The 27,837-nt window shown below is 47.1% G+C and overlaps 1 protein-coding gene across 2 annotated transcripts in view; it reads left to right on the top strand.

Moving 5' to 3' along the window:
* LOC124086749 (liver carboxylesterase 1-like) overlaps positions 1-25,951 on the top strand; it is a 35,677-nt gene extending 9,726 nt beyond the window's left edge. For both annotated transcript variants that reach the window (XM_058575889.1, XM_046435249.2), the window contains 10 exons: positions 1,641-1,794; positions 3,225-3,329; positions 5,088-5,192; positions 6,792-6,830; positions 18,587-18,727; positions 20,232-20,312; positions 20,474-20,621; positions 24,096-24,227; positions 25,282-25,354; positions 25,622-25,951. In XM_058575889.1, coding sequence (XP_058431872.1) covers positions 1,641-1,794; positions 3,225-3,329; positions 5,088-5,192; positions 6,792-6,830; positions 18,587-18,727; positions 20,232-20,312; positions 20,474-20,621; positions 24,096-24,227; positions 25,282-25,354; positions 25,622-25,859 — 1,216 coding nt within the window. In that variant the 3' untranslated portion in view covers positions 25,860-25,951. The remainder of the gene's footprint in view (positions 1-1,640; positions 1,795-3,224; positions 3,330-5,087; positions 5,193-6,791; positions 6,831-18,586; positions 18,728-20,231; positions 20,313-20,473; positions 20,622-24,095; positions 24,228-25,281; positions 25,355-25,621) is intronic.
* Positions 25,952-27,837: the final 1,886 nt, after the last annotated feature.

The following is a 27,837-nucleotide window of genomic DNA, read 5'->3' as shown; positions in this document are numbered from 1 at the left end:
TCTGGCTGCTCCTTCTCGGTCCCTCTGACGGCCACCATTCCTTCTGCATGCTCAGGCCTCTGAGTGTCCCCCCGGCCCCCTACACTGATTCCCTGAGTGATCCCAGCAGCAGGGCCACAGCTTCTGTTGGGAGCCCCCGCCTCTCCTTGACCCCAGGATCCATCTTTAACTCTGTCTCCTTCTCCCTGCTCAGCAGTCAGAGTGACCACGTGACACAGACGGAGCCACGCCATGCTGAGCAGAGGGCTCCCGCTGTCCTTGCAAGGACCTCTGCAGTTCTTCTGGCTGTGGGCCAGGGAGCCCATGTCGGGTGGGATGGCCTTGGGCAGGGAGCAGAAGGAGAGTGGCCGCAGCTATTTCCTTGATACCTCTGTGCCTGGAAGGCCTCTGGCCTGGGATGGCAATGGAGGCCTTGAAGGTTTCTCAGATGGTCTGGGCCTTTCCCAGTGGTCAGAATGATTGCCCCCTGCTCACCTGTTTCTCAAGGGGTCCCTCTGCTCCACCCTTGCATGCCTTCTGTTTGCTCCAAATTTTCCGAATCTTCCTGCTCTGCTTCTCTTTGCTGTCCAGGCTCATTGTGATTCTTGCTGGGAGCAGCCAGTAATACCCGTGCCACCATCTGAGGGCTTTACGGCTTAGAAGTGTCTTCCACCAAATAAACGATTCTGTCATTTTTAGCCACAAGCTTGGTTCATCCAAGTGTCCTGAATTGCTATGACAAGGGTCGTCTTTACTCCAATCTGATCCTCATTTCCATCGGAGACACTTCTACTTGTCCCCTGGCCCTCACTAGAATCAACCACGGTCACCCCTTACAGCTTTGGAGGCTTTTCCAAGCCCACTCCTGCTCCAAATTCTTCCAACCTTTTTCCAAAGTCTCGTCCACATTTTCGGGTATAGCTATTTCACTGATCCCATTCCTCAGTAAAACAATTTTTTTTTTGAGAGGTGGGTACTGGTGATTGAACCCAGGGTTACTTTACCACTGAGGTGTATTTCAGTACTTTTTATTTTTATTTTGAGACAGAGTCTCACTAAGTTGCTGAGGGTGGCCTCGACCTTTCGATCCTCCTGCCCCAGCCTCCTGAGTCACTGGGATTACAGGTGTGCTCCACCACATCCAGCAGCACCAATTTTTTATATTAGTCCATTTTCCATTGCTACAACAAAATCCCTGGTACTGGGTACTTACTTCATAAGAGAAGAGGTTTATTTAACTCACAGTTTTGAAAGCTGAGAGTCCAGACAACATGGAGCGAGCTGTGGGTAGGGCCCCTTGGCTGTGTCACATTACAGCAGATGGCATGTTAGCAGCACATGTGAAAATGAGAGAGACAGAGACAGGGAGCCAGAGAGCAGGGAAGAGCTATCTTGCTCTTTTATAACAAACCTCTTCCAAGAGCAATGAGAGCCCATCAGAACTATATCAATTCTTTCTACGGGCAGCACCCTCAATGATCCCCTCACCTCTGGCTCCACTTCTTAAAGATTACACCACCTCCAACGTCACCACCCTGGGGACCACACAGGCACCACTGGGAGAAAAATCATATCAAACCACAGCAAGCCCCCAGCCCATCTCTGGTCCTGAGAGCCCCGTCATGACACCTCTACCCCCACCTCACCCTGTTATCTCGCAGCACCGGGGATGAGCACAGCCCAGGGAACTGGGGTCACCTGGACCAGGTGGCTGCTCTGCGCTGGATCCAGGACAACATTGCCAACTTTGGAGGGGACCCAAACAATGTGACCATCTTTGGAGAGTCAGCAGGAGGAGAAAGTGTCTCTGTTCTTGTGAGTGCTCCTGCCCCCGCCCCACCCCGGACCTCTTGGAGACCAGTGGATCCAGCCACAGGCTCCTCTGTTACAAAAGACCTGGGTTCAGGGTTGACTCTGCTCACTGCCTGGCTTCAGATGGGGGAGAGTCAGGGCCCAGACCCTCTTTTTGTCCTGGGGCCAGCAGCATCTCCAGAGCAGGCTGCAAGAGGGACTTTTCTCCCTCCTTCCTAATCATTTTAATATTATGAACTATAAATAAAAGATCAGGAGGAGGGTTCAATAGGAGGTCACTGCTGCAGTGGAAGCCAGATCTGCGTGCTGAGGGATGTGCTCACCAAGACAGTCAGGGGCTTCCTCTGGGGTGGTCTGATGCCTGGTCCATGTCCATCAGGGAGGCTAGCAGACTTGAACTGAAAGATCGTGTGCCATGGGGTGAGGTCAGTGGGAGAGAGTAGGGGTGGAAGAGGGAATGGAGAGGGGTGGGGAAGGGGACACGGACACAGGCACAACTTGGGGACGTGAAATGACTTGATGTGGGGAGTGAGGCTGGGAGGGAAGATCTAGAAGGTTCGAGGAGCCTTAAGAAATCCTCTGATACCTTGAAGTTGACCCCGGGGTCAACTGGTCACTGTAGTTTTCAAACATCTACTGGTTTCATAGTTGGATACTCAGAAGAAAATGGTGATATATATTTTTAAAGTAGAGAAAAAAGCAAAAAAAAAAAAAGCAAATAATCCCAAAGAAGAAAGAAGTCCTTCATATTTCCACTATGCAAGGAGAGTCACTGTGGAGGTTTTGAGATGCATTTCTCAGTCTTTTTTCTAAGACTTTCTCTCTCCCCCACCTTTCTGTCAGTGATCTCTCCTCTTGGCCTCTGGACCACCTACCGCAGGTGGCCTAGGCATCGACATTCTAGCACTTTCCTCGACATTTCAGGATATCATGACTGCTTCCCTAAAGGCCAAACACCCTTCTGCTGCAATATTTTGTTTAATTATTGGGTAGCATTTCATGATAAGGCTGAAAAAGAAAAATGTTTACTTACCCAACTTCATGACATTTAGAACCCCGAATGATTTCCAGTTTTTGTGATAATAATCGTCACGCACGGTGGCTGTGCGCCTCCATACTGGGAGGATCAGAACTTGTGGCTCGGAGCTGCCCCGCTTCCTCTCCAGGGCCTTTGCTTGTCATGATGGGCCCACGCCACTCCCAGTTCTCTCTCTTACTCGGTGCTCCGGTGTCCCCCTGCGGAGGTCCTCCCAGGGGAGACAGGCCCAGGAAGCAGGCCAAGCCAGGAGGGGCACTGAGCTGTCCCATCTGCTGGCTGGGTGCCAGCGTCACCAGAGAACAGGCCAGGGCAGAGTTGGCTTGGGGGACCAATGTGGCCCTGATTCTTCCCTGTGAGCCTAACCTCCACTCTCTCCGCCCCCTTCCCTCCCCAGGTGTTATCTCCCTTGGCCACGAACCTCTTCCACCGGGCCATCTCTGAGAGCGGCGTGGCCCTCAGCCCCTGCATGTTCAGGAGGAACACCAGTGTTGGTGCTGAGGTAGGTCTCACCTCCGACAGTTCCTGCACAGTTTCCTCACCTCTCCAGAGATCCTCGGGGGTCTTTCCACGGGATCTGGGGGGACATTCTCAAAGAGCCAGTGGAATGAGGATAACTGAGCAGAGAGGAAAGGGGGCCACCTTGTCCAGCCTCCCGTTTGGAGCCAGGACACTGGGGTGGAACGTGGAAATGGTTCATCGAGCTCAGCAAGTGACCAGGGCAGAGCTTCCATTCAAACTCTCCGGACACTTGACCTCCAGCAAAGTGCAGTGTCCATCGCCCCCACCTCTCCCAGGGCTTCAAGGCAGGTGTGGGGCTGGACAGGGAGCAGTGGCCTGGGATTAGGTCATGTCTCTGTCGCGGACTGAGTCCTAGTGGTTCCGCTTGCATGATGTGGGTCTGGACTGATTCTTCTCTGAGGACCTTGTGGCCAGGGCTGGTTTCCGGAGAATTCATTTACTGATTTGTTCTATATTCCACAAAGTTTTGATATATCATATATCTAGTCACCACTGAAATCATCCATTCCAGCTGGAGAGAGAGCTTAATGACATTAATGATCACATATCGTGGAAATGATACAATTTCAACTATAACAAGAAAATTAAAGGAACCAATTAAAGGAACAGGATGGGTCTGGTGGTGCAGGCCTATAATCCCAGAAACTTGGGAGGCTAAAGGAGGAGGATTGCATGCTTGAGGCCAACCTCAGCAATTTAGTGAATGCTGTCTCAAAATAAAAATAAAAAGAGTTGGGGATGTACCCTGGGGTTAGAGTGCCCCTGGTTCAAATTCCCGTAATGTGAGAGAGACACACACAGACAGGGACAGAAATAACAGAATCTGATCTAATGATTAAACCCACAAGGAGCATTTAGTCCCGGTGTTATCATCATCAACAGGGTTAGTTCTGAGGACCACCCATTGGATCTCCCGATGTGGCGGGATTTGGAGCTGCTTTTGGCAGAGTGGCTGGAGAGCACTGGATAGAAAGGGGCTGACAAGCAGGAGGGAGGACTTGGAGACATGAGAATCTGTAGAATGTTCGAGATTTGGTTCAGAGGGTTCTTTGGTTATAAGCAACAGATGCCCAGATGCCCAGGCTCACTTCAAGAAGGAGGCATTTATTTTTCTTTTCAAGGAAATTAAAGTGGCAGAGATGAAGCTGCACTTTGTGAACAAAAGAAATCACAAATTTTGGAGCAAAGGGAATCCAAGACTCTCTTACTCCTGCCCTTTCGCAGAGCACCGATTCTGTAGCAGGCCCTGTTTGAGGCTCTGGGGAGCCCACAGCCCCCTACCCACCATGGCCCCATCATCGCAGAGCCTACCCTCGTCCCTCTATGACTTCTCCAATGTGGCCACCACCTCTGCCCCTGGGATTGATTAGGAACTCCAGTTTGGTTGCAGACAGCGGAAGCTTTCTTCTCTGTTTTAGAAAATGAATGGCTCCCTCTAACAGCTCTCGGTCACCATGGGATTGGAAACCAGACTGTGGGATTTGGGGTTCCATGCTCCTGATAGACCCTCGTGCCTATTTTAGCAGAAATCAGCTCACAGAGATGCAGCTGTGTAACCAGCTCGTGCCTCAATTTTAACTAGTTAATAGAGGAGTACGAAGTGGGGCCCAAACCCACACCTGCCAGCCTGGGGTGTTTTCAGCTACCTACCGCCTCCCCCTGCAGCCTTCGGAAGTCAGGCACCGCGGAGGGGAGGAGCACTGCTGTTGAACTCTGCTGTTATCTGTGGTCTCTACAGCAAGTTGCTGCCGCAAGTGGATGTCCCACCCACAGCTCCGCCGCGATGGTTGAGTGCCTGCGCCAGAAGTCGGAGAAGGATCTCTTGGAGACCACGAAGAAAATGGTAGGTGCCTCCATTCCTGGGGCCCCCACCCTGTTCACCAGGCCCCAGGCGCACTCTCTTCTTGCCCGCATCAAGTCACTCAGTTTCTCACCTCTCAGGAACAGTGTCAGGCTCCTGATCCCAAGTGGTAATTTTGTTTTGCCCTTTTTATGGTCAAACACCTCAAATGTCAACCGGTCCAACAATCACATAATGCAGAGTTGCATAGCAATCCCCCGGCTTCATCAAAAGTCAATATTTTGTCATTGCTGTGCTCAGATGTCTTTTCAAGAAGTTGAACATTTTATATCCACAGAAGTAACCACCATCCTGCATTTGGGGGTTGAGGGTATTAAGCACAAAGATTTTCAGGAAGGCGTTACAATGTGGCTAGCATTGATTGAGAAACTATAACCCAGTAGTGGCCCAATCCTCTACGTTTGCTGAGATTCTGCCTCAATTGTGAGGCTAAGATGACCATCCATTCATGCATTCCTTCACCTATCACCCACCCCTCCATTCATCCATCCATCCATTCATCATCTAATTGTCCGTCTATCTAACCATTAATCCATTCAATCCATTGATATCCTTCCATAAATCCAGTATCAACCCGTGATGTTTCCTTGAACCATTTCCAATCATTTTAACATTCTCGCATCTTCTAGCACCATAAATCTTCACTCCATCATCCACTCCAACCAAAGCAATGATCCATCCTCCATATATAGTTGTCAGGCTCAATTCGCGCATTCATCTGATTCACCCCCACCCCCTGAACAACTGCTTGGGGGGAGCGTGGAGGAGGGTGTCCAGGGAGCGATGCAGGTAGGATTGAGCATGGCTCTTGCTCACCAAGAACCATCCCCAAAGAAACACGCCTACGGGTTCCATGGTTAGATGAGGTGAGAGTTCAAAGAGAGGACGCATTCATTTAGTCAGCTGAGTGCTTTCCAGATGACACTGGAAGACTGGTGGACCCTCATTGTGGTTTGTCACCACAGAGAAGCTTACCCAGCAGAACAAAGCCCGTGCATGCGGGGCCAATGGACCCCCTCCCTTGGTTGCAAGGTGTCAGTGTGAGCTCAGAAGAAGCTGGAACCCTGGGCCTCTTTATCTGGACCCTGGACAATGCTCCTAGGCCCTGTGGCAGGCCACGGCATGAGGCACTGCCCACATGTCCATGGGGTGAAGCCAGTGTGACTTTGGAACTTGGGTCCTGGCTCTTCAGGTTCACACAAGGTACGCCAAGTTTTCCAAGAAGTAAACAAGTGTACTTTCTAATGCCTTGAAAGAGGCAAATCCACCCCGTTTTGGCACAAGAGGACCCTGCTTATAAGGAGAGGAGGGCACAACCACAGACGTCCTCTCTGGAGCTCCGGCGGCCCTCACTGTAGGTCCCGGGGTCGTCCTTCCCTTGCTGGCACCTGCCCCTGCCCTCTCTTGTGCCTCCACCCTGTGCCCGTGTGCAGCTCAGACCCTGTCCTGACTGCCTGCTCTGGGCCCAGCCAAGGAGGCCCTGGGCGTGAGGCCCTGATACCTCTGGGTATCAAAAATCAAAAAATCAGATTTTCCCCCAGGAAGCCTTTCTCACCATGTCTTTTGCCTTTGTCTTTACAGAAATTCTTTAGTCTTGATTTATCGCAAGACCCCAAAAAGGTAAGGCCCTTTGGCTTGTTGATTACAGGTTTTGCGTCTGAAGACATTTGAGCTCCAATTCACAATGAATGAAAGAATTGTTCTTTGTGGAATCATAATCACTCCTTGCGTATGTGTTTCTGAAGCCCAAAGAGGGGAGGTCCCTTGTTAGGGTTACATAGGCAGGTGGCCCTCTCCCCTGACTGCAGCTCAGGTGCTCCCAGCCATCACCTCTGCGTGCCCTGGACTCAGCCACCCTTTTCCTTTACATTTCCTGCTTCCAGAAAGGCCCAGTGGGAGGAGACCGCTCTAGGACATTCTCAGGAGGAAGAGATAACTAGACAAGGGGCTCAGGAGTCTTTGCTGAGGAGGACACATCCTCGGGAGACCCCAGGGTGATTAGCGGTGCAGGGAGGGAGGGAAGGAGGCCCCAGGATCTCAGTCTTGAGGACACGGCCCTCCTCCCAGGACCTAGGAAACCCCAACAGGATCCTCCCGACTCCTCCTTCTTTCCCTCCCACCTCCTAATGTTTCCAGGATCTGGTGACATCGACTGAGCACCCTCTTACAGCCCTGTCCTCGGCTCCCTTCCAGGAGTTCCCAGAACTTCTCTTAAAAGTCAGATGAAATGAGATCGATTCAGACATCCATCAGAGTTTCAGAAGCACTGATTACCTTGCAGGATGTGATTTGGCAGCTGGGATTTGGCAGTGGAGCTGTTGTAGGGACAGAGGAGGCAAGGCACCAAAGACAGCAGGAAACAGTTTTATTTGGCTGCAGCCAGGTTCAGAGGGCACAGCTTTTGCTGTAATCAATCAATCCCCTGAACCCTGAGTTCAAGGAGTTTCAGAGTTTTATACCCAGCGTGTAAGGGGAGGGGCTCAGAAGTTCACATAAAAGCAGCTTTTTCTTTCACTGTTCTGGGCAAGTTGACCCTTCAAGGACCACACCTGAGAAGGGGAGAGCTTCTTCTCCCCTCTCTTTCCTCCCCCTGCCAGCTGTTACCATGGAGCCTGGTTGGTAAAACTTATCTTGAAAATGGAGACATCTCTGTGAAGCCCAGCTCAAGACCAGAGGCCTTGTTTGCACTTTTCTTCAAAGGACTATACTGGATGTTTGTGAAAAACTAGTAAGGGGTGTCCAGCACCTGGAGTGCTGGTATCTTCTCGGCCAGTGGCCAAGTAAAACAGGGAGACATGAAAATAGGAAGTTCATCTACAATGGACTCTTTTGCTGACAGTCCTAAGTCGGCCGTGGTGAAGAGGGCTCTCCTGTGGAGAAAGGGGGAGCCACTTCAGCACAGGCAAGAGTCCCTGCTTTCCTGAAGCGTTTCCTTCCAGGGGGAAGAGAGCACAATGGGAAAAAAAAATAAAATGAGAGATGTGGTATGTGGTCATGGTCAGAGGTAAGGTAAACGAGGTTAGGGGCTGGTGTAGGGGTACACGCCTGTAGTCCCAGCGACTCAGGAGGCTGAGGCAGGAGGGTCACGAGTTCCAGCTGCCTTAGCCACTTAGTGAGACCCTGTCTCAGAAGGAAAGAGAGAGTTGCCCAGTGGTCTGGATGTAAATAGAGGGGTCAGCAGATGGGTTGATGAGCAGGTGACCTTGGAGTCAAGCTCTGTGAGTGTTCCTGGCAGAGGGCACAGCAACTTCAGGGGCCCAAGAGGCCCCTGTGTGTGGAGTGGAGGGAGCGAGTTGGAGGCTGAGGAGGTCCTGGTCATTGGGGTTGGGTGGTCACTGGAAGGACGTGACTATGACCCAGCAGGAGATGGGAGGTGCTCAAGGGCTCTGAACAGAGCAGGGATGTGGTCTTCGATTTTACGACAGTCCGATTCACTGCAAGCTAGAAGGGGCAGAGGAGAGGCCAGAGCAGACACAGGAAGGCCGGCGGAGAGCCTGGCCTCTACGAGCCAAGGGAGCCTTGTGCCTTAGACCAGGGCCAGAGCAGTGGCTGGAGTCCTGTGAGCTCCGAGAGGAAGTGAGGGAAACGGGGATGCCCCTGAGTTCTCTGACCCACGCTGCGGCCCTCACAAGGAACCAGCAGCAGCCAAGGAGTGGACGGTGGCAATTACTGTGGTCCCCACTGCTGCTGATGTCACTGTCCCCCCACAGGCTGTCCCCGTAGGGCCTCAGGTCTGTCTTCTGGATTTGTACCACTTTCTATTCCTCTTTCGGTCCTGGCTTTCACACCCCTGGTGTCACCAGACTTGCCTTTCTTTATAAAGCACGTCCTCTCCCTTCTTAAAAGCCTGGCTTTGTTTGCAAAACAGATTGGCTTCCTTCCATCGAATCGGCCTTCGAAGCCTACCTGAGTGTCTGAGTGCCTGTGATGTGTCCCAGGGTGGGCAGAGAAGGTGCCCTACAGAGGCCCTGTGTCTAACCCTGCCCCAGGGCATTCCGTGAGCACAGGGACTTTGGCAAGCTCATCTGTCCCCTCCCTCATGCCATTCCCACAATGTTCCCCAGAGGGAAATGTGGCCCATGGAGTACGGAGCTGGAGAGGGGCACCAGAGGCTGGTGTCTGCTGGGGTCTGCAGTAGCCTGCGCATCAGTAATACCCAATGTTAACTGAGCCTTTTCCAGGTATTGAGCACCTGAGCATTGCGTGTGTTCTGTCTTTTGCTCCCTGTGGGTTCCTAGATGAGAAAACCAAGCCACCCATGAGGGGAGGTTACTTTTCCAAGTTACTGGCTAATAGGTAGCAGAGCCAGGGTTCAGCTCCAGGACACAGGCTCTTCACAGCTACACCTTGGTGACTGAGTTTGATATAACGGTACCCAGAGCCAGCTTCCCAAGTGGTGACACGTGCATCCACTTGACTGTGACCCTGTATTTTGCATCAAAGGTAAATCAGAAAATTAAGAAATTTATCAACGTAATATCAGTCACCCTGGATTCTTTAACTCATGGTATTCCATTCAGTGGAGGCATCTTGAGGGCGGGGTGCTCTGCTCCTGTGCAAAGCAAACGGTTGATCTGTGAAAACTCATATTTAAATAGAGATGGATAATTTTCCAAGGCATAGAAAAGATGTTTGCTTAATGTTGTCAGTTAGACAGCAAGAAAGCAATCACCGCACAAACTATTCATCATAAGCTTTTACAAAGAAATAAATACTTAAAAAATAAATGTAGATAGCAAGATAAAGCTGGGGATACAGCTCAGTGGGACAGCACTTGTCCATCCTGTATGAGGCCCTGGATTCCATCCTAGTACCACAAAATAGAGAGAGGTTGGAGGGGGGTGGGAGGGAGAGAGAGTCAATCGTCCTTAATCATCAATTCTGTCCTTGTGAATTCTCCTATTTGCAAAATCAAACTACAGCACTTTGGTGGTTATTTACAGATAGGTGCAGAGGGCTAAAAGTTTGAGCCACATGAGGCATGTTCCCATCTGAAATCAAACAAAACAATTGTGTCTTCTTTTTTTTTTTTTGCATTATAATTTATAGTCACTATACTGTGCAGTTGTACACCACACTGGCTTGCTCTTATATAACTATAATTTTTTTTTAAATTTTTATTGTTGGTTGTTCAAAACATTACATAGTTCTTTTTTTTAATTTTTTATTGTTGGCTGTTCAAAACATTACATAGTTCTTGATATATCATATTTCACACTTTGATTCAAGTGGGTTATGAGCTCCCATTTTTACCCCATATACAGATTGCAGAATCACATCAGTTACACATCCATTGATTTACATATTGCCATACTAGTGTCTGTTGTGTTCTGCTGCCTTTCCTATCCTCTACTATCCCCCCTCCCCTCCCCTCCCCTCCCCTCTTCTCTCTCTGCCCCCTCTACTGACATTCATTTGTCCCCCTTGTATTATTTTTCCCTTTCCCCTCACTTCCTCTTGTATGTACTTTTGTATAACTCTGAGGGTCTCCTTCCATTTCCATGCGATTTCCCTTCTCTCTCCCTTTCCCTCCCACCTCTCATCCCTGTTCAATGTTAATCTTCTTCTCATGCTCTTCTACCCTACTCTGTTCTTAGTTACTCTCCTTATATCAAAGAAGACATTTGTCATTTGTTTTTTAGGGATTGGCTAGCTTCACTTAGCATAATCTGCTCTAATGCCATCCATTTCCCTGTAAATTCTATGATTTTGTCATTTTTTAATGCAGAGTAATACTCCATTGTGTATAAATGCCACATTTTTTTTATCCATTCATCCATTGAAGGGCATCTAGGTTGGTTCCACAGTCTTGCTATTGTGAATTGTGCTGCTATGAACATCGATGTAGCAGTGTCCCTGTAGCATGCTCTTTTTAGGTCTTTAGGGAATAGACCGAGAAGGGGAATAGCTGGGTCAAATGGTGGCTCCATTCCCAGCTTTCCAAGAAATCTCCATACTGCTTTCCAAATTGGCTGCACCAATTTGCAGTCCCACCAGCAATGTACAAGTGTACCCTTTTCCCCACATCCTCGCCAGCACTTGTTGTTGTTTGACTTCCTAATGGCTGCCAATCTTACTGGAGTGAGATGGTATCTTAGGGTGGTTTTGATTTGCATTTCTCTGACTGCTAGAGATGGTGAGCATTTTTTCATGTACTTGTTGATTGATTGTATGTCCTCCTCTGAGAAGTGTCTGTTCAGGTCCTTGGCCCATTTGTTGATTGGGTTGTTTGTTCTCTTATTGTCTAATTTTTTGAGTTCTTTGTATACTCTGGATATTAGGGCTCTATCTGAAGTGTGAGGAGTAAAGATTTGTTCCCAGGATGTAGGTTCCCTATTTACCTCTCTTATTGTTTCTTTTGCTGAGAAAAAAACTTTTTAGTTTGAGTAAGTCCCATTTGTTGATTCTAGTTATTAACTTTTGTGCTATGGGTGTCCTATTGAGGAATTTGGAGCCCGACCCCACAGTATGTAGATCGTAGCCAACTTTTTCTTCTATCAGACGGCGTGTCTCTGATTTGATATCAAGCTCCTTGATCCATTTTGAATTCACTTTTGTGCATGGCGAGAGAAAGGGATTCAGTTTCATTTTGTTGCATATGGATTTCCAGTTTTCACAGCACCATTTGTTGAAGATGCTATCCTTCCTCCATTGCATGCTTTTAGCCCCTTTATCAAATATAAGGTAGTTGTAGTTTTGTGGATTGGTTTCTGTGTCCTCTATTCTGTACCATTGGTCCACCCGCCTGTTTTGGTACCAGTACCATGCTGTTTTTGTTACTATTGCTCTGTAGTATAGTTTGAAGTCTGGTATCGCTATACCGCCTGATTCACACTTCCTGCTTAGCATTGTTTTTGCTATTCTGGGTCATTTATTTTTCCATATGAATTTCATGATTACTTTCTCTATTTCTACAAGAAATGCCGTTGGGATTTTGATTGGCATTGCATTAAACCTATAGAGAACTTTTGGTAATATCGCCATTTTGATGATGTTAGTTCTGCCTATCCATGGACAGGGTATATTTTTCCATCTTCTAAGATCTTCTTCTATTTCTCTCTTTAGGGTTCTGTCGTTTTCATTGTATAAGTCTTTCACCTCTTTTGTTAGGTTGATTCCCAAGTATTTTATTTTTTTTTTGAAGATATTGTGAATGGAGTGGTTGTCCTCATTTCCATTTCAGAGGATTTGTCGCTGATATACAGGAATGCCTTTGATTTATGTGTGTTGATTTTATATCCTGCCACTTTGCTGAATTCATTTATTAGCTCTAATAGTTTCTTTGTAGACCCTTTTGGGTCTGCTAGGTATAGAATCATGTCATCTGCAAATAGTGATAACTTAAGTTCTTCTTTTCCTATTTTGATGCCTTTAATTTCTTTCGTCTAATTGCTCTGGCCAGTGTTTCGAGAACTATGTTGAACAGAAGTGGTGAGAGAGGGCATCCCTGTCTTGTTCCAGATTTTAAAGGGAATGCCTTCAATTTTTCTCCATTCAGAATGATGCTAGCCTGAGGCTTAGCATAGATTGCTTTTACAATATTGAGGTATGTTCCTGTTATCCCTAGTTTTTCTAGAGTTTTGAACATAAAGGGATGCTGTACTTTGTCGAATGCTTTTTCCGCATCTATCGAGATGATCATATGGTTCTTATTTTTAAGTCTATTGATGTGGTGAATAACATTTATTGATTTCCGTATATTGAACCAGCCTTGAATCCCAGGGATGAATCCTACTTGATCATGGTGCACAATTTTTTTGATATGTTTTTGTATCCGATTCGCCAGAATTTTATTGAGGATTTTTCATCTAGGTTCATTAGAGATATTGGTCTGTAGTTTTCTTTCTTTGAAGTGTCTTTGTCTGGTTTAGGAATCAGGGTGATGTTGGCCTCGTAGATTGAATTTGGAAGTTCTCCCTCTTTTTCTATTTCCTGAAGTAGCTTGAAAAGTATTGGTATTTGTTCCTCTTTAAAGGTTTTGTAAAACTCTGCTGTATACCCATCCGGTCCTGGGCTTTTCTTAGTTGGTAGTCTTTTGATGGTTTCTTCTATTTCCTCAATTGATATTGGTCTGTTTAGGTTGTCTATATCCTCCTGACTCAATCTGGGCAGATCATATGACTTAAGAAATTTATCGATGCCTTCACTATCTTCTAATTTATTGGAGTATAAGGATTCAAAGTAATTTTTTATTATCTTCTGTATATCTGAAGTGTCTGTTGTGATATTGCCTTTTTCATCCCGTATGTTAGTAATTTGAGTTCTCTCTCTTCTTCTCTTCGCTAGCATGGCTAAGGGTCTGTCGATTTTGTTTATTTTTTCAAAGAACCAACTTTTAGTTTTGGCAATTTTTTCAATTGTTTCTTTTGTTTCGATTTCATTAATTTCAGCTCTGATTTTAATTATTTCTTGCCTTCTACTTCTTTTGCTGTTGTTTTGCTCTTCTTTTTCTAGGATTTTGAGATGAAGTATAAGATCATTTATTTGTTGGTTTTTTCTTTTTTTAAGGAATGAACTCCAAGCAATGAATTTTCCTCTTAGAACTGCTTTCAATGTGTCCCATAGATTCCGATATGTTGTGTCTGTGTTTTCATTAATCTCTAAGAATTTTTTAATTTCCTCCTTGATGTCTTCTATAACCCATTGATCATTCAGTAACCTATTTTTCATTCTCCAAGTGATGTATTCTTTTTCCTTCCTTCTTTTATCATTGATTTTCAGTTCCATTCCATTATGATCAGATAGGATGCATGATATTATCTCTACTCCTTTATATTGTCTAAGAGTTTCCCTGTGACATAATATATGATCTATTTTTGAGAAGGATCCATGTGCTGCTGAGAAAAAAGTGTAACTGCTTGATGTTGGGTGGTATATTCTATATATGTCAATTAAGTCTAGGTTATTAATTGTGTTATTGAGTTCTATAGTTTCCTTATTCAACTTTTGTTTGGAAGATCTATCCAGTGGCGAGAGAGGTGTGTTGAAGTCTCCCATGATTATTGTATGGTGGTCTATTAGACTCTTGAACTTGAGAAGAGTTTGTTTGATGAACATAGCTGCACCATTGTTTGGGGCATATATATTTATGATTGTTATGTCTTGTTGGTGTATGGTTCCCTTAAGCAGTATGTAGTGTCCCTCTTTATCCCTTTTGATTAACTTTGGCTTGAAATCTATTTTATTTGATATGAGTATGGACACTCCTGCTTGTTTCCGAAGTCCATATGAGTGATATGATTTTTCCCAACCTTTCACCTTCAGCCTATGTATGTCTTTTCCTATCAAATGCGTCTCCTGTAGGCAGCATATTGTTGGGTCTTGTTTTGTGATCCATTCTACTAGCCTGTGTCTCTTGATTGGTGAGTTTAAGCCATTAACATTTAGGGTTATTATTGAGATATGGGTTGTTCTTCCAGCCATATTTGTTTATTTATGTTACTAAACATGGTTTGTTTTCCTCTTTGATTATTTTCCCCCCCTTTACTGTCCTACCTCCCACTGTTGGTTTTCATTGTTATTTTCCATTTCCTCTTCCTGTAATGTTTTGCCAAGGATGTTTTGAAGAGATGGTTTTCTAGCTGCATATTCTTTTAACTTTTGTTTATTGTGGAAGGTTTTAATTTCATCTTCCATCCTGAAGCTTAATTTCGCTGGAAACACAATTCTTGGTTGGAACCCATTTTCTTTCAGTGTTTGAAATATGTTATTCCAGGATCTTCTAGCTTTCAGAGTCTGTGTTGAAAGATCAGCTGTTATCCTGATTGGCTTACCCCTAAATGTGATCTGCTTACTTTCTCTTGTAGCTTTTAAAATTCTCTCCTTATTCTGTATGTTGGGCATCTTCATTATAATGTGTCTAGGTGTGGGTCTCTTATGATTTTGCACATTCGGCATCCTGTAGGCTTCTAGGATTTGGGATTCTGTCTCATTCTTCAAGTCTGGGAAGTTTTCTCGTATTATTTCATTGAATAGATTGCTCATTCCTTTGGTTTGAAACTCTGTCCCTTCCTGTATCCCAATGACTCTTAAATTTGGTCTCTTGATGTTATCCCATATTTCTTGGATGTTCTGCTCATGGTTTCTTAACAGTCTTGCGGAGCTGTCTATGTTCTTTTCAAGTTGAAATACTTTATCTTCATTGTCTGATGTTCTATCTTCTAAGTGTTCTACTCTGCTGGTAGTATTCTCAATTGTGTTTTTAAGTTGGTTTATTGCTTCCTGCATTTCTAGGATTTCTGTTTGTTTGTTTTTTATAACCTCTATCTCCCTGTATAGTTGATCTTTTGCTTCTTGGATTTGTTTATGTAATTCATTGTTGAAGTGATCTTTCATTGTCTGATTTTGTTGTCTGATGTCTTCCTTGAGACTCCAGATCATCTGAAGCATGTATATCCTGAATTCTTTATCTGACATTCCATCTGCTGTAGCTATTACCTCTTCTAACGTTGAGTTGACCTTCATTGCTTGTGGTCCTTTCTTTCCTTGTCTCTTCATACTGTTCGCGTTCCTTTCTACTTGGTGAAACTGTTGTGCTATTGAATTTTCCCCCTATATATTTATATTGGTCTTGTATAGTTGCAAAGTCTCCCTTACAGGCGCGGGCGGTGGCTCTGCCCCTCCTCCAATTGGGGCAATGTGCCTACCACGCCGGCAGGCCGCTGGGCCTGCTCTGCCGGTCGGTAGCAGGTCCGCCTACCTTGCAGGCGCGGGCGGCGGCTCTGTCCCTCTGCAGGCCGCTAGGCTTGTTCTGTCGGTGGTCGCAGTTCTGCCTACTTTGCAGGCGCAGGCAGCGGCACTGCCCCTCTGCAGGCCTCTGGGGCTGTTCTGCCTGTGGGTCGCAGGTCCGCCTACCTTGCAGGCGCCGGGGGGGGGCGGCTCTACCCTTCCTCAGGCCACTGGGCCTGTTCTGTCTGTCGGTTGCAGGTCTGGCCTGTTCTGATGGTGGTCACAGTTCCGTCTACCTTGCAGGCGCGGGGGGAGGGGGCGGCTCTACCTCTCAGCAGGCCGCTGCTCCTCTTCTTCCGGTGGGTCGCAGGCCCTCCTACCTTGCAGGAGTGATTGGAAGCTCTGCCCCTCCGCAGACCACTGGGCCTTTTCTGTTGGTGGTCACAGTTCCGCCTACCTGGCAGGCGTGGGGGGTGGGGGGCGGCTCTGCCTCTCAGAAGGCCGCTGCTCCTCTTCTGCCGGTGGGTCACAGGCCCGCCTACCTTGCAGGAGTGATTGGAAGCTCTCCAATTGTGTCTTCTTGTTTCATCTTCTGTCCTAACTAGTGCGATCTATTTCATGCCAGTTGTGTGTTTTGTTGTTGTTGTTTTGTGAACATTGGTGCTTTTTGTTAGTACTTTCTCTGTTTAAAATGCCCACTCGGCACAGTGCAGATGCGCTGCCTGGTGTTCCTTAGCTGGGTGCCTTGGGGAGAAAATGCCTGTGACAGACAAGCTGGGTTCAGCCTCGGGCTGTGGTGCTCTTGGCCACTCACCAGGAGCAGCACCTCCACAGCATCCCTGAGCCTGCCTCTCTGCAGGTGAGGCCATCCTGGGAGGTGCTGATATAACATCTGGGTGAAGAAGAGGTTAAACCTGGGAACTCGTGAAATGAGGAAGGAAGGACATTAAGAGCCGGTATTGGACAGCATGGTTGGGAGGCTGAAGACAAAGCAGTTTGCATGTGGGTGACCTAGGGCCAGGGAGATGTTAATCCCTCCTGCCTGGTGTGTTATTATAAGTTAATACGACGCATAACTGATTCTTTGTGAGAAATCCATGTGATCTAAAGCATCTTAAACCAGAGACTTACACATAAAACAAAGTCCATGGGCCTCATAGGAACCTTGGTCCTCATTTCCCCGTGGAGCTCTGGCTCAGTATCCACCGATCCAGGATTCACGGCACTTTACAGAACGTAATGACCATGAATAGCAAGAAGCAACCACAGAGGGTGTGCCTGGTCCACAGCGCAGCTGTCTAGGGCAGCAGAATAGGTCACCAAGAGACAGAGAAAATACCCCACAAGGTGTGCAAGACAGAAAGCTTATTGAAGACCCTTCAGGGGGACGGCCTGGTGGTGACAGGCTGGACAGGGCATATCCACCCCTCAGGGTGCTTTGTCCAGTGGTGGATGACCACCTTCACCGTGCTCTGCTCTGTGTCAGTGACCTCAGGGAGAGGGGTTTCGTAGGCTGGGCTACAGAGCAATGGCATCGTTCACTTCACTTGTCCCTTGGATGACCAGCCTCTCAAGGAACTTGGCATGCATGCAAGTAAGCAGCTTTCCACAGAGAACACTCACGGGCCCTAATTCCTAGCGTGTGTGAGAGCCAGTCAGCATCCTTCAAGATAATATTATCTAGGCATCTGACCTGCTCTCATTGTTCTCCAAAAAAAGAAAAAAAAAGAAAGGGCTGGAGATATGGCTCAGTGGTTAAGCACCCCTAGCTTCAATCTAGGCTGAGTTCTTGGGAACATAAAGGAGCATTTCAGGGATATGGTATTTTACTCTCCTCCTTTCTCCAAGAATGACACAGATCAACAGAGAGATATAAAGACAGACAGACAGACAAATAGATAGAAATATATGCACATTTCAAATTGAATGGTAGATAGGTTTAAGTGTGTATGTGTATCTATCTCTCTATATCATAGATCTCTCTATGTATGATAGGTTTAGCATCCCTGATCTGAAAATATGAAATCTAAAATGCTCCAAAATATTTTGAGGGCTGTAATAATGTCATGGGTAGAAAACTCACACGTGCCCTCATGTGACAAGCCCTGGTGTAATTCCAGGTACATTGAAAATAGTGTGTTCAGACTTGAGTACCATTTCTAAGATATCCAATTATGCAATATTCCAAAAATAAAAGGAATCTTTAAAATCAGGAAGACTTCTGGCTGCAAGCAACTTAGATAAAGAATACCCAATCTGGCTGGGCACGATGGAGCATGTCTGTAATCCCAGTGACTTGGGAGGCTAAGGTTCAAGGCCAGACTCATCAATTTAGCATGGCCCTAAGCAACTTAATGAGACTTTCTCAAAAAAAAAAAAAAAAGTTAGAAAGGGCTAGGGATGTGGCTCAGTGACTAAGCACCCCCAGCTTCAATCTCTGGTACCCAAATAAATAAATAAATAACCTGTATATATTTCAATTTGAGTGAATATCTCTGCTCCCCCGACTAGTTGTCACCTTATCAATGCTACTAATTTCTATCCTATCAGAGACTTATTCACCTTATTAGGAGCCTGCGTTTCTGTTGCCAATGCCAATGGCCATATATATGGTCCATGGGGCTGGCCTGGCCCTCAGACAGGCAGAGGGGGATGGGCGTGTTTCCTGGGGAAGGAGAATCACAGACATGACCTGCTCTCTTCCCTAGAGATACCCTTTCCTCACAACTGTGATTGATGGGACAGTGCTACCAAAGGACCCTGAGGCGATTTTGGCTGAAAAGAATTTCAACACAGTCCCCTACATCTTGGGAGTCAACAAGCATGAATTTGGCTGGTTTATTCCAAAGGTGAGAACATACAAGCCACTTAAACAGATGGACCCCTGATCACCTATCTTCCCTCCAACTTCTGGTCCCCTGAGTTCTCCAGTCTCAAATCTCTTCCTCTGAATTCAGTGCAACTGTCCCCATTGCCACAAGTCAACATTTCCTGGGATGCCCCAACTGACCCTGGGGTGCCAGAGCCCCGGCAACCCCTCCCTTCAAACACTGATTGTTTTCCTATTAAAGAATCCCAACTTGTCCAGGTGGGAGGGCCAGAGTAGAGACAATAATTGTAATAAATAAAGTAAAAAGCAAAGTATCTTTAGGAAGAGGAAGGAGCCGGGGGGTTCAGAGAGTGAGGTCTGGGCCAGCCCCTTCCACCTTGGGCTTGGACTCATGGGCCCATAGGTCACCCCATGTGCTCCCAGGCACCATATGGACAGAATCAGAGAAACTTGCTTCTCTTCGAGTTGAAACTGGCTTCTGAAAGGGAAGAGGCTTGTCTTCTCTTAAAGATAAACCAGTTGAACGCAGATGGAACAGGGTTTCTTCAGTAATAAGCTCTCAGTGGGGCAAATTCCCTGATGGCAAAGGCTGGGAAATGTCTTAAGTCTGGGATGCTGGGGAGGCACTGTGGGTGGGGGGTGCATCACCTGGCTCACCTGGGGCATTTGGTGATCAGGCTCAGCTGCGGTAAGGCCCCCACGGAGGTTAGGGCTTATCCTTCTACCAGGACTGGAAGCGAACTCAAGACTGATGCCCTCAAAGGTTCACATTTCAAAGTGACAATTTTTTTTTTAAATGCTCTCAGGTCCTTGAGGAAACAGTTCTGTATGGGATATTTCTATCTCGAAGGACAGAGAAAGAATTGATAATTGCAAACTTTGCAATGTAAATGCCTTCAAAGAGGGTCTGGGGCCTGCTTGGCTGGAGAAAAACAATATTTCCACCTGGAAATATGGCAGGCATTTTAGAGGGCTGGGCTCCTCCTAGGATGTCGTCCTTAAGCCACTAGCAGCCAGGCTCGAGTTGGGTCAATGCAGAGGTTGGACAGGATTGTCACATGCTGAGAGTTCTACAGTTCTCACTTCAGAAGGATTTCAGAGGTTATGACTAAAGGACAAACCCTCATGGGGGATTTTGGCTTCTTCAGTCTGTGAAGGTGTGATCTTTCCCCTCGGTCCCTAAGCCCTCTACTTCAGCCTTCGCCTGGCCAGCACCTGCCTTCTCTGGGCTGACCCTTGGCTGGGTTCTAGCTGATAGACAGAGGTTGACCTAAAGATAAAGATATATTTAAATAGCAAGGACAGCTTCTCCTAAACATCTGTTTACCTTCTTTGCACTCCTTGACTTTCTAGGTACAAGTTCATTTGATTCATTTATTTTGTTTAATGCATCAAAGACCCACACCCTTCAGAGAGGGGCCAAAGGACCTTCATTCTGCACTGCTGTGTTGTTTGTCTCGTTTGGTTCTTTCCCTTAATTCCTGATGATTCACAAATGCTAAGCCATTTTTTTCCCCCAACAGGCGATGGGCTATCCACTCTCTGAAAAAACATTAGACCAGAAGATGGCCACGAAACTCTTGTTGAAGTCCTTCCCACTTGTTGTAAGAGTCTAGGAATCGTGGGGGTTGGTTAAGAAAGAAAGAAGGGCTGGGGGCTTGCTCCAAAGTAAAGATCAATTCCAAGGCAGAGCAAAGCGTGGGATCTGGTGTCCATGATCAATGGGGCCTTCTTTGCTGGCTGGTCACTTTATTGATGATTTCAGAACCTTTCAGAGAAGCAGTCTACTGATGCCATCGCGGAGTATTTAGGAGACACAGAGGACCCTACCAAAAAGAAAGACCAGTTCATGGACTTGATGGGAGATGTCATGTTTTGTGTCCCAACTGTGCTTACGGCCCGTGGACACAGAGGTGAGTCTCAGAGGTGGAGTGGGAGAGGGAAATGGACTCACCAGCCTGATGTGGGATCTACCCGGCTCCAGCACAGACAGATGTGGGATCTGTGAAGTTCAGACCTGAGGGCGGGTTCCACGTGGCCCGGGGGAGGGTGCGCTCCTGTTTGGTTTCTGCTAGTAGGAAACTAAAAAAAAAAAAAAAAAAAAAAAAAAGTTCAAGTGCAAGGAGTTTATTTGGGAGGTGATGGGAGGTGATCCTGGAAAACACCCGTGGGGAGATGAGGAAGGGAGACAGGAAGAAGATAACAGTTGTCATAGTTCAAATTTGAATGTCCCCCAAGGCCCATGTGTTAGAGATCTGGTCACAGCCCATAGGAACATTGGGACAAGGGGGAATTTTTAGAAGGGACAGCCTAGTTGAATGAAGTTAGGTCCCCCAGGGACTTGGCCTTGAAGGAGATATTGGAACCCCAGACTCTCTCTTTGTTTCCTGAGTGGCATGAGGTGAACAGGACACCTGAAGGCATGGTGTCCCCCGCTGCTGCAGGTCCTAGCAACAAAGCCAAATGATTGTGAACTATAATCACAAGCCAGGACGGGTCCTTCCTCCTGACAAGTCGGTTGTGTCCCATGTTTGGTTTAGCAACAGGAAGGGAACTGACACAGAAGCCAATGGAGGACGTCCCGTCCAGCGATGCCTCCTAGGGTCCTGTGGCCCTGGGGAGCTCTGAGAAACAGGCCCTCCTTCTGGGTGCAACTGAAGAGCCTCACAAGACCTTTCTTTTCCTACCAATCTGCATCCACCTAATCTGCAAGCCAGGAAATGTCTCCCTGGTCCTGACTTCGCGACCCATGCTGCAAGTGTTTTCAAATTCAGTACTTTATAAGCATCATTTAAAAAAAAAAACAGCGGATCTAACATCTGCCCAAGCGCCCTCAGTACATGTGCCAAATCCACTTCGCCTCCTGAGGGTTCCCAGGAAGCTCTTCTGCCCTTCCATAAACCTGGGTGTGTCTGCCACTCTGTCTGATCTGTGATGTCCCCACCTGCGTGTCATGGGGCTCCGCTCATGCTGGGCTTGTGTCTTTGCTCTGAGATTTCAGGACTTTTGAGTTCAGGGATTTGCCAGGACTACATGGATTTGGTCAGCTTTTATTTATTGTATTTGTCTCATTCTTCCCAATCAAAAGAGCGCCTCTGAATATAAAATTCATATGTTATAATTGTAGAAAGTTTTGAAAAGAGGAAACCAGATATCACTTAGAAGTCTTCTACTCAGAGGTATCTGCTATAAATTTTTTCTATATTATCTTCTGATAATTTTTCTACATCTTATATATAGTTTAAAATTAATTTGTACAGTTATTTTGGTCAGGAAGCACTGTATTTGGGAGATTTACTCAATGTCAATGAAAATCCGTAAAAATATATATTATTATCAGGTACGTAAAACCTCCTATTTCTATCCTATTGACTGCTTGTATTCTGATGCAACAAATAACATTATGCAAACCCTTATTGCATAAATGATTAATCATATGTCTTCTATTTTTTTTTTATGATTGAGTCTTAGTCACTAAACTGGACCACAGGAACATTTTAAAGCTCTTGATACATATTGAAAAATTGCTTTCCAGTGTATTCAAATGCAGATTTCTTTTCTTCTTCTTTTTTTTCCTGGTGCTAATGATCAGACCTTGGGGTGCTGTACCACTAAGCCACATCTGCAGCCCTTTTCAGCTTTTATTTTGAGACAGGCTCTCACTAAGTTGCTTAGGGCCTCACTAAGTTGATGAGGCTGACTTTGAATTTGCAATCCTCCTGCCTTAGCCTCCCAGACTGTTGGGATTACAGGTGTGTGACACCACCAAACCCCTTGAAGACTATGAACTTCTTAACTTCTTTTATCACTTGGAATACTGAGGTTAGGAATTAAAAATAGGGGTAAGGGTGGTGGCTCCTTGGTAGAGCACTTGCCTTAGCACATGTGAGACAAAGGGTTCAATCCTCAGCAGCACATATAAATAAATAAATAAAACAAGGGTATTTTAATTAATTTGCATTGGCTGCATTCCATTGGCCAAACCTAGCATTAGAAGCAGAAAAAGGGAGGCTTGTCCTGCCCAAGTTAGGAGGGTGCTGCCATTTCTGTGTATTGGTGTGGTTGTGTTATAGTTAAGAATTGGGGCCATCAATGCTATCTGCCCCAAGGAAGTGTTTTTCTATCTAGCTTAATTTTTTTTTCTCTGTTTAGTTCTTTCTCATCTTATAGACTTCTATTAAATGTTACCTTAGGAAAGACTGAAATAGTCTTCGATGAAAATATTGTTATCTGCTCAAAAAAAAAAGTATGTTGACCCCCAATTCGAGTCTTCAGACACGTACTTTGTTGAATGATGTCCATCACATTCCACCATCCTTGCTAATCCCCTGCCCCTCCCTTTCCCTCCCAGCCCTCTTCCCTGTGGAGAATTCATTTACTCCTCCCATGCTCCCCCTCCCTATCCCACTGTTCATTTTATTTTTTTTCCTGCATTTTCCAAGTTTCTTGCTGTAACCAAGTAGGGAAAGGCTTGATGTTTCTCTACCAGCCAAACTTAGGGCCTCACCCTTGCCCAATTAGAGCAACCCCTCCTCTGTGGACATTATGACCAATGCAACCTGCAGAGGTCTCCAGGCTGGGGGGTCCCTGGGTTTGTCCTGAAGGACCAGGGACTGGTGGCTTAGATGACCCAATGAGAAGGAGAAGTGGAATCTTCTTGGGGCTTGGACAGGGGGCCTTGGTGGTAGATGAAAAGACAGAGAAGAAGAAAGGTCAGGAGAGAGGCAGGGTCTCACTTCCTGACACCGTCTCTTCCCTGCCACCATCTTGTCACCTTAATGCACCCTGGGTGAGGAAGGAAGTGAGATTTGCGAGGTGACAGAAGTATGAATCCCCCCACTTTGCAGTTTCCTGAGACGCAGAGATGTGTGCTTCTCTTTCTGCCTGTGTTTGGGTTTAAATATCCTCACTTTCAGAAAAGCCACTTGGTTTTTGCTTCCTTCTTCTCTGAGTAGGTGCGAAAACCACTGGAAATGCTCAAAACTAGGCAGAACAGGAGACAACAACCAGGTTCAACATCTTCTTGAAACAAATGAGCACGAGTCTGTTTTCGACGATGCACAGTGTTAACTGGGCACGTAAAGATGTTTTGTGTGTGAATGTGTCGGGGGCCACGGGGTTTATGTGGATGGGACCAATGTCCCTATAATGAGATTTTAAGTGGATCCACCCAAGGCGTCGACATTCATTCCTTCCAGCAACAGCTGGCCCACGTCCCATTTCCACCTCGACCAGCTCTGCAGCCGGAGGCCAGTCCCTGGGCTCTCCAGGGACTCTGTCCCTGTCCCAGGCTGACACCCAGGGGTTTCCTGCACAGCCAGAGACCTTGAGACCATCCAGCTGTGTGTCTGGTGATGTGACCTGTGCACAAATCTGTGTCTTCTCAGACGCCGGAGCCATCACCTACATGTATGAGTTTCAGTATCGCCCGAGCTTCGCATCACGTGAAAGACCCAAGTCGGTGGAAGGAGACCATGGGGACGACGTCTACTCTGTCTTTGGGATGCCATTTTTAAAAGGTAATGGCTGTGCTGGCTGCAAGCTTGTGGACAGTAGGCCTGGGTTCCAGTGTTGCTTTGGTGGCCTTGAGCAACTTCTGCTGTCCCAGGCTGAGCTTCTGACTCCCTGGAACAGGGCTGAGCTACCCAGAGCAGTTCCCAGCCTCTCTCCTGCTACTATGCAAGGAGGAGGTATGTGCATGTGTCCTGAGCCAGAGTGACTCTCAGAATCCTGACCTGTGACATCAATGAGAGAGGTGGTGGTCCACCTGCAGGGCCCTCCTCTATAATAAAAATGCTGCTGCTTGATTTCCACTTTAAAAGGCATCTCAGAGTGTGAAGAAGGGTGAGGTTAAAACTGGTAATGACTTCAAATCCACTGTCATATGTAACCGTCTGTCTATGTATGTATCTAAAAGTCATCTATTCTACCTAGACCAGTAAAATAATACTAAAAATAGTAATAATGTAATATTTTTAAGAAACTTTTCACAAGTGTCTTTGATATGTGAACTCAGCAGTTGCAGATGACTTGTGACCCACCTCATGGCTGTTCATGACACACCAGGCATCTCCCAGTCAGGTGACTCCTTAGGCTCTTAGCATGTCTGATATTTTTCAGACTCTCTCGAAATGTGAATGCACACAGGAGATTAAGAAACAACCGAGAGCTAGAAATCCTACAAGATAAAGGAAACCCCGGGGTGACTTTTGGACCTTGAGTGCGCAAGGACAGGATAAGTGAGCAGAAGACAGAGGCAACCAGCTTCCCGATGAACTGCGTGCCCGTGGCTGAGTCCTTTACTCAAGGGGTGTGTGTGTGTGTGTGTGTGTATGTGTGCGCGTGCACGCCAGGGACCGAACACAGGGATACTTGACCACAGAGTCACATCCCCAGCACTTTGGATATTTCACTTTGAGACAGGGTCTTTCTCAGTTGCTGAGAGTCATGCTAAGTTGCTGAGGCTGGCTTTCAACTCATGATCCTCCTCCCCCAGATGCATGTCCTGCATTTCCCACAAGGTGCTGCTGCTGGCCCATACAGTCAAAGCGTTTTTTCCTTCTTCACCAACAGGGGGCGCCTCACAAGAGGAGACCAAACTCAGCAGGATGGTGATGAAATTCTGGGGCAACTTTGCTCGCCATGGGTGAGGCTGGTGGCAAAGAGGGAGCAGGGTGGGTAGGTGGGTGGGCGGCATGGGGTGGGGCCTACCCTTTGGGAAGAGGTGAAAGTGCGAGTGATAGACCCCAGAACTGTGATGGTGGTGCTCTGAGAACTTACAGGCTGCCCCGAGAGATGGAGAGTTCCCTATCTCTGGAAAGCAAAGAAAGTCCAGGGGGTCCCTGAAAGGTCTCAGAGAAATGTCCGGACCACGAAGTAGCTTTGGGTAATTTCTATTTGATTCTGTTCTCAGGAACCCCAATGGAAAAGGACTCCCCCACTGGCCAGAGTACAGCCAGAAAGAAGAGTACCTGAAGATTGGCCCCCAAACCAAGGCCGCCATGGGGCTGAAACACAGGGAAGTGGTTTTCTGGACCACGCTGAAGTCTGGGAGAATAGGACAGCTGCTTCACGAAAGACAGGAGTGTATGAACGCCACTGGCCAGAGAAGAGAGCTGTGTATGAGGGACAGAAGCACAGAGTACTCATAGTTCTGTGTGCCACCCTCCAAGAACCCCAGGGGCAAAACAGGTGTGGGTTCTGAGAGGATGGAGACTTGTGGGCTGGGCTGGGCATAGACCAGGGAGGGGGAATGTTTTTGCTTATGACCTCCATTTGTGAAATAAATGTTCTTCCTGTTATCAAATCAGTCTCTGGGACTGGAGCTAGAGATGAGACCTTCCTCCTCAGAGAGAGTCTGCAGAGGGAGGCACCATCAGGAGACAGGAAGGCTTCACTTCTATTGGGGTAGTTCATCCTCTGGACCTGCCCAGTCCAGCAGTATGGGACTCTGGACCTGCCTCATGTCACAGGACCCCCAACAACTTCCAACAATAGGATCTGGGATGGTCAGTGTGGAGGGTCTCCCTCCTCAATTTGGAACTATCTGTGGAGAAGGCCAGGTGCCACGGCGAGCCTGTGGCATAGTTCCATGGCTTCCTGACCGTCCCACAGTTCTGCAGTCCCCTCCTCGACATACACAGTCACCACCCAGGCCCCTCCACGAGACTCTCCCCTCCAAAACCTCTTCTGAGCCCTTCTGTACCCTGGACCACTTCAGGTCTCAGCAGTGACCTCACTAGAGCAAGACCTTTAAAGTATCATGTAAAACAGCCTCCTTCAGAAGTTGAGGGCTGACTGCTGGGTTCTGCAGCAGTCAAAGCTCTGAAGAGTCTCACTCCAACTGTGACAGCAAGGGACAGCTGGATTGTCCTCAGAATCAGAACACTGGCTTATTTTCCGTCCACAGGAGGAGAATTTGGTTGTCCTACGTATGAATAGAAATATTCTAAACGGTTTAATCCAGTGCTAAAGGCTAAATGTGGCCTAGTATGAGAGTTTAAAATCCCTGGAACTCGAGTAGAAAAACCAAACTCAGCCCCACCTTGCCCCATACACTCACAATCCAGATCCCTTCTGACTCCACATATGTGGGGGTTGTTCCCCACATATCAAGCAAGCAATTCTGCAGCAGCCGAGCCGCCTCTAACTCAATTGGGTTCTGATGCTATCGACCTGGAGATGATGTCACATCCCATGGGCTGAGGGCTCTCTCTAACAAAACTGCCCCCTCCTTCAGGTGCCAGGCACAACTCCACATGGTTTTTACCTGAACTTCTTATTGACTGGCTATAAATTGGGATTACAAAGGATACAGATAGAAGGTGAGCTATGGGGACAGAAGCACAGGGTACTCGTAGCACAGAGTACCCTCAGTTCTGTGTGCCACCCTCCACAAGCTCAGTTCTCCAGAATCTCCCCGAATCCTGTCCTTTCAGACGTGTGTGGGGGCTTCCTTATGTCGGCATGATTGATGAGACCATTAGAGGTTGGCAACCAGCTCAGCCTTCAGTCCCTCTCCCCTTGGGAGCTGGGGGGCTTTAAGTCCCAGCCCCCTTTCCGTGCTTTTGTCTTTCCACAGACCAGCACCTTCCAGAAGCTACCTGGGGGTGGCAGCAATCATTTGCATCCAAAAAGACACTTTAGAGATTCTGAGGATTTGAGGAGACATATGCCAGGAAACCGGCCTGGCATCCAGAAATGCAATATCACCAAACCACACTCCCAAGGAGAGTCTACACTCTGACAGACTCCTCTCCGTGGACCTCTCTGTGGTGCTCATGAGAAAGGCTGAGCACGGGGAGTAAGGCTGAGAAAACCTGCTTCCAAGGGTGCGGGCCTGAAGCTCTGCCAGGTCCTATCTCCCATAAAGAACAAAAACAACCACCAGGAAGAGGGCAGCAGACCTGACCCCTCCTCAGGAACTGGTGAGCACCTGTTGAGGCCGAACAAAAGGAAAAATGTTGAGCTCTATACCTCTATGGCGCACCAGCCTCTCCAGGGTCAAGATCATTAGAGAACTTTGAGTGCTGGTGAGAGGCAGGATCCCTGAGGGGAACGCCAGGCTCCCCAAGGTTGAGTCTGAACCAGGGAAGAGAAACAATTCCCGGATGCAAAGACCCAGTCCCA

Source organism: Marmota monax, unplaced genomic scaffold (genome assembly GCF_021218885.2).
Source record: "Marmota monax isolate L192 unplaced genomic scaffold, Marmota_monax_Labrador192_F-V1.1 WCK01_AAM20220418_F8-fsc00024, whole genome shotgun sequence".
NCBI lineage: Eukaryota > Metazoa > Chordata > Mammalia > Rodentia > Sciuridae > Marmota > Marmota monax.
Note: the sequence above shows the minus strand (reverse complement) of the source record. Positions and strands in the feature narration are given on the sequence as shown.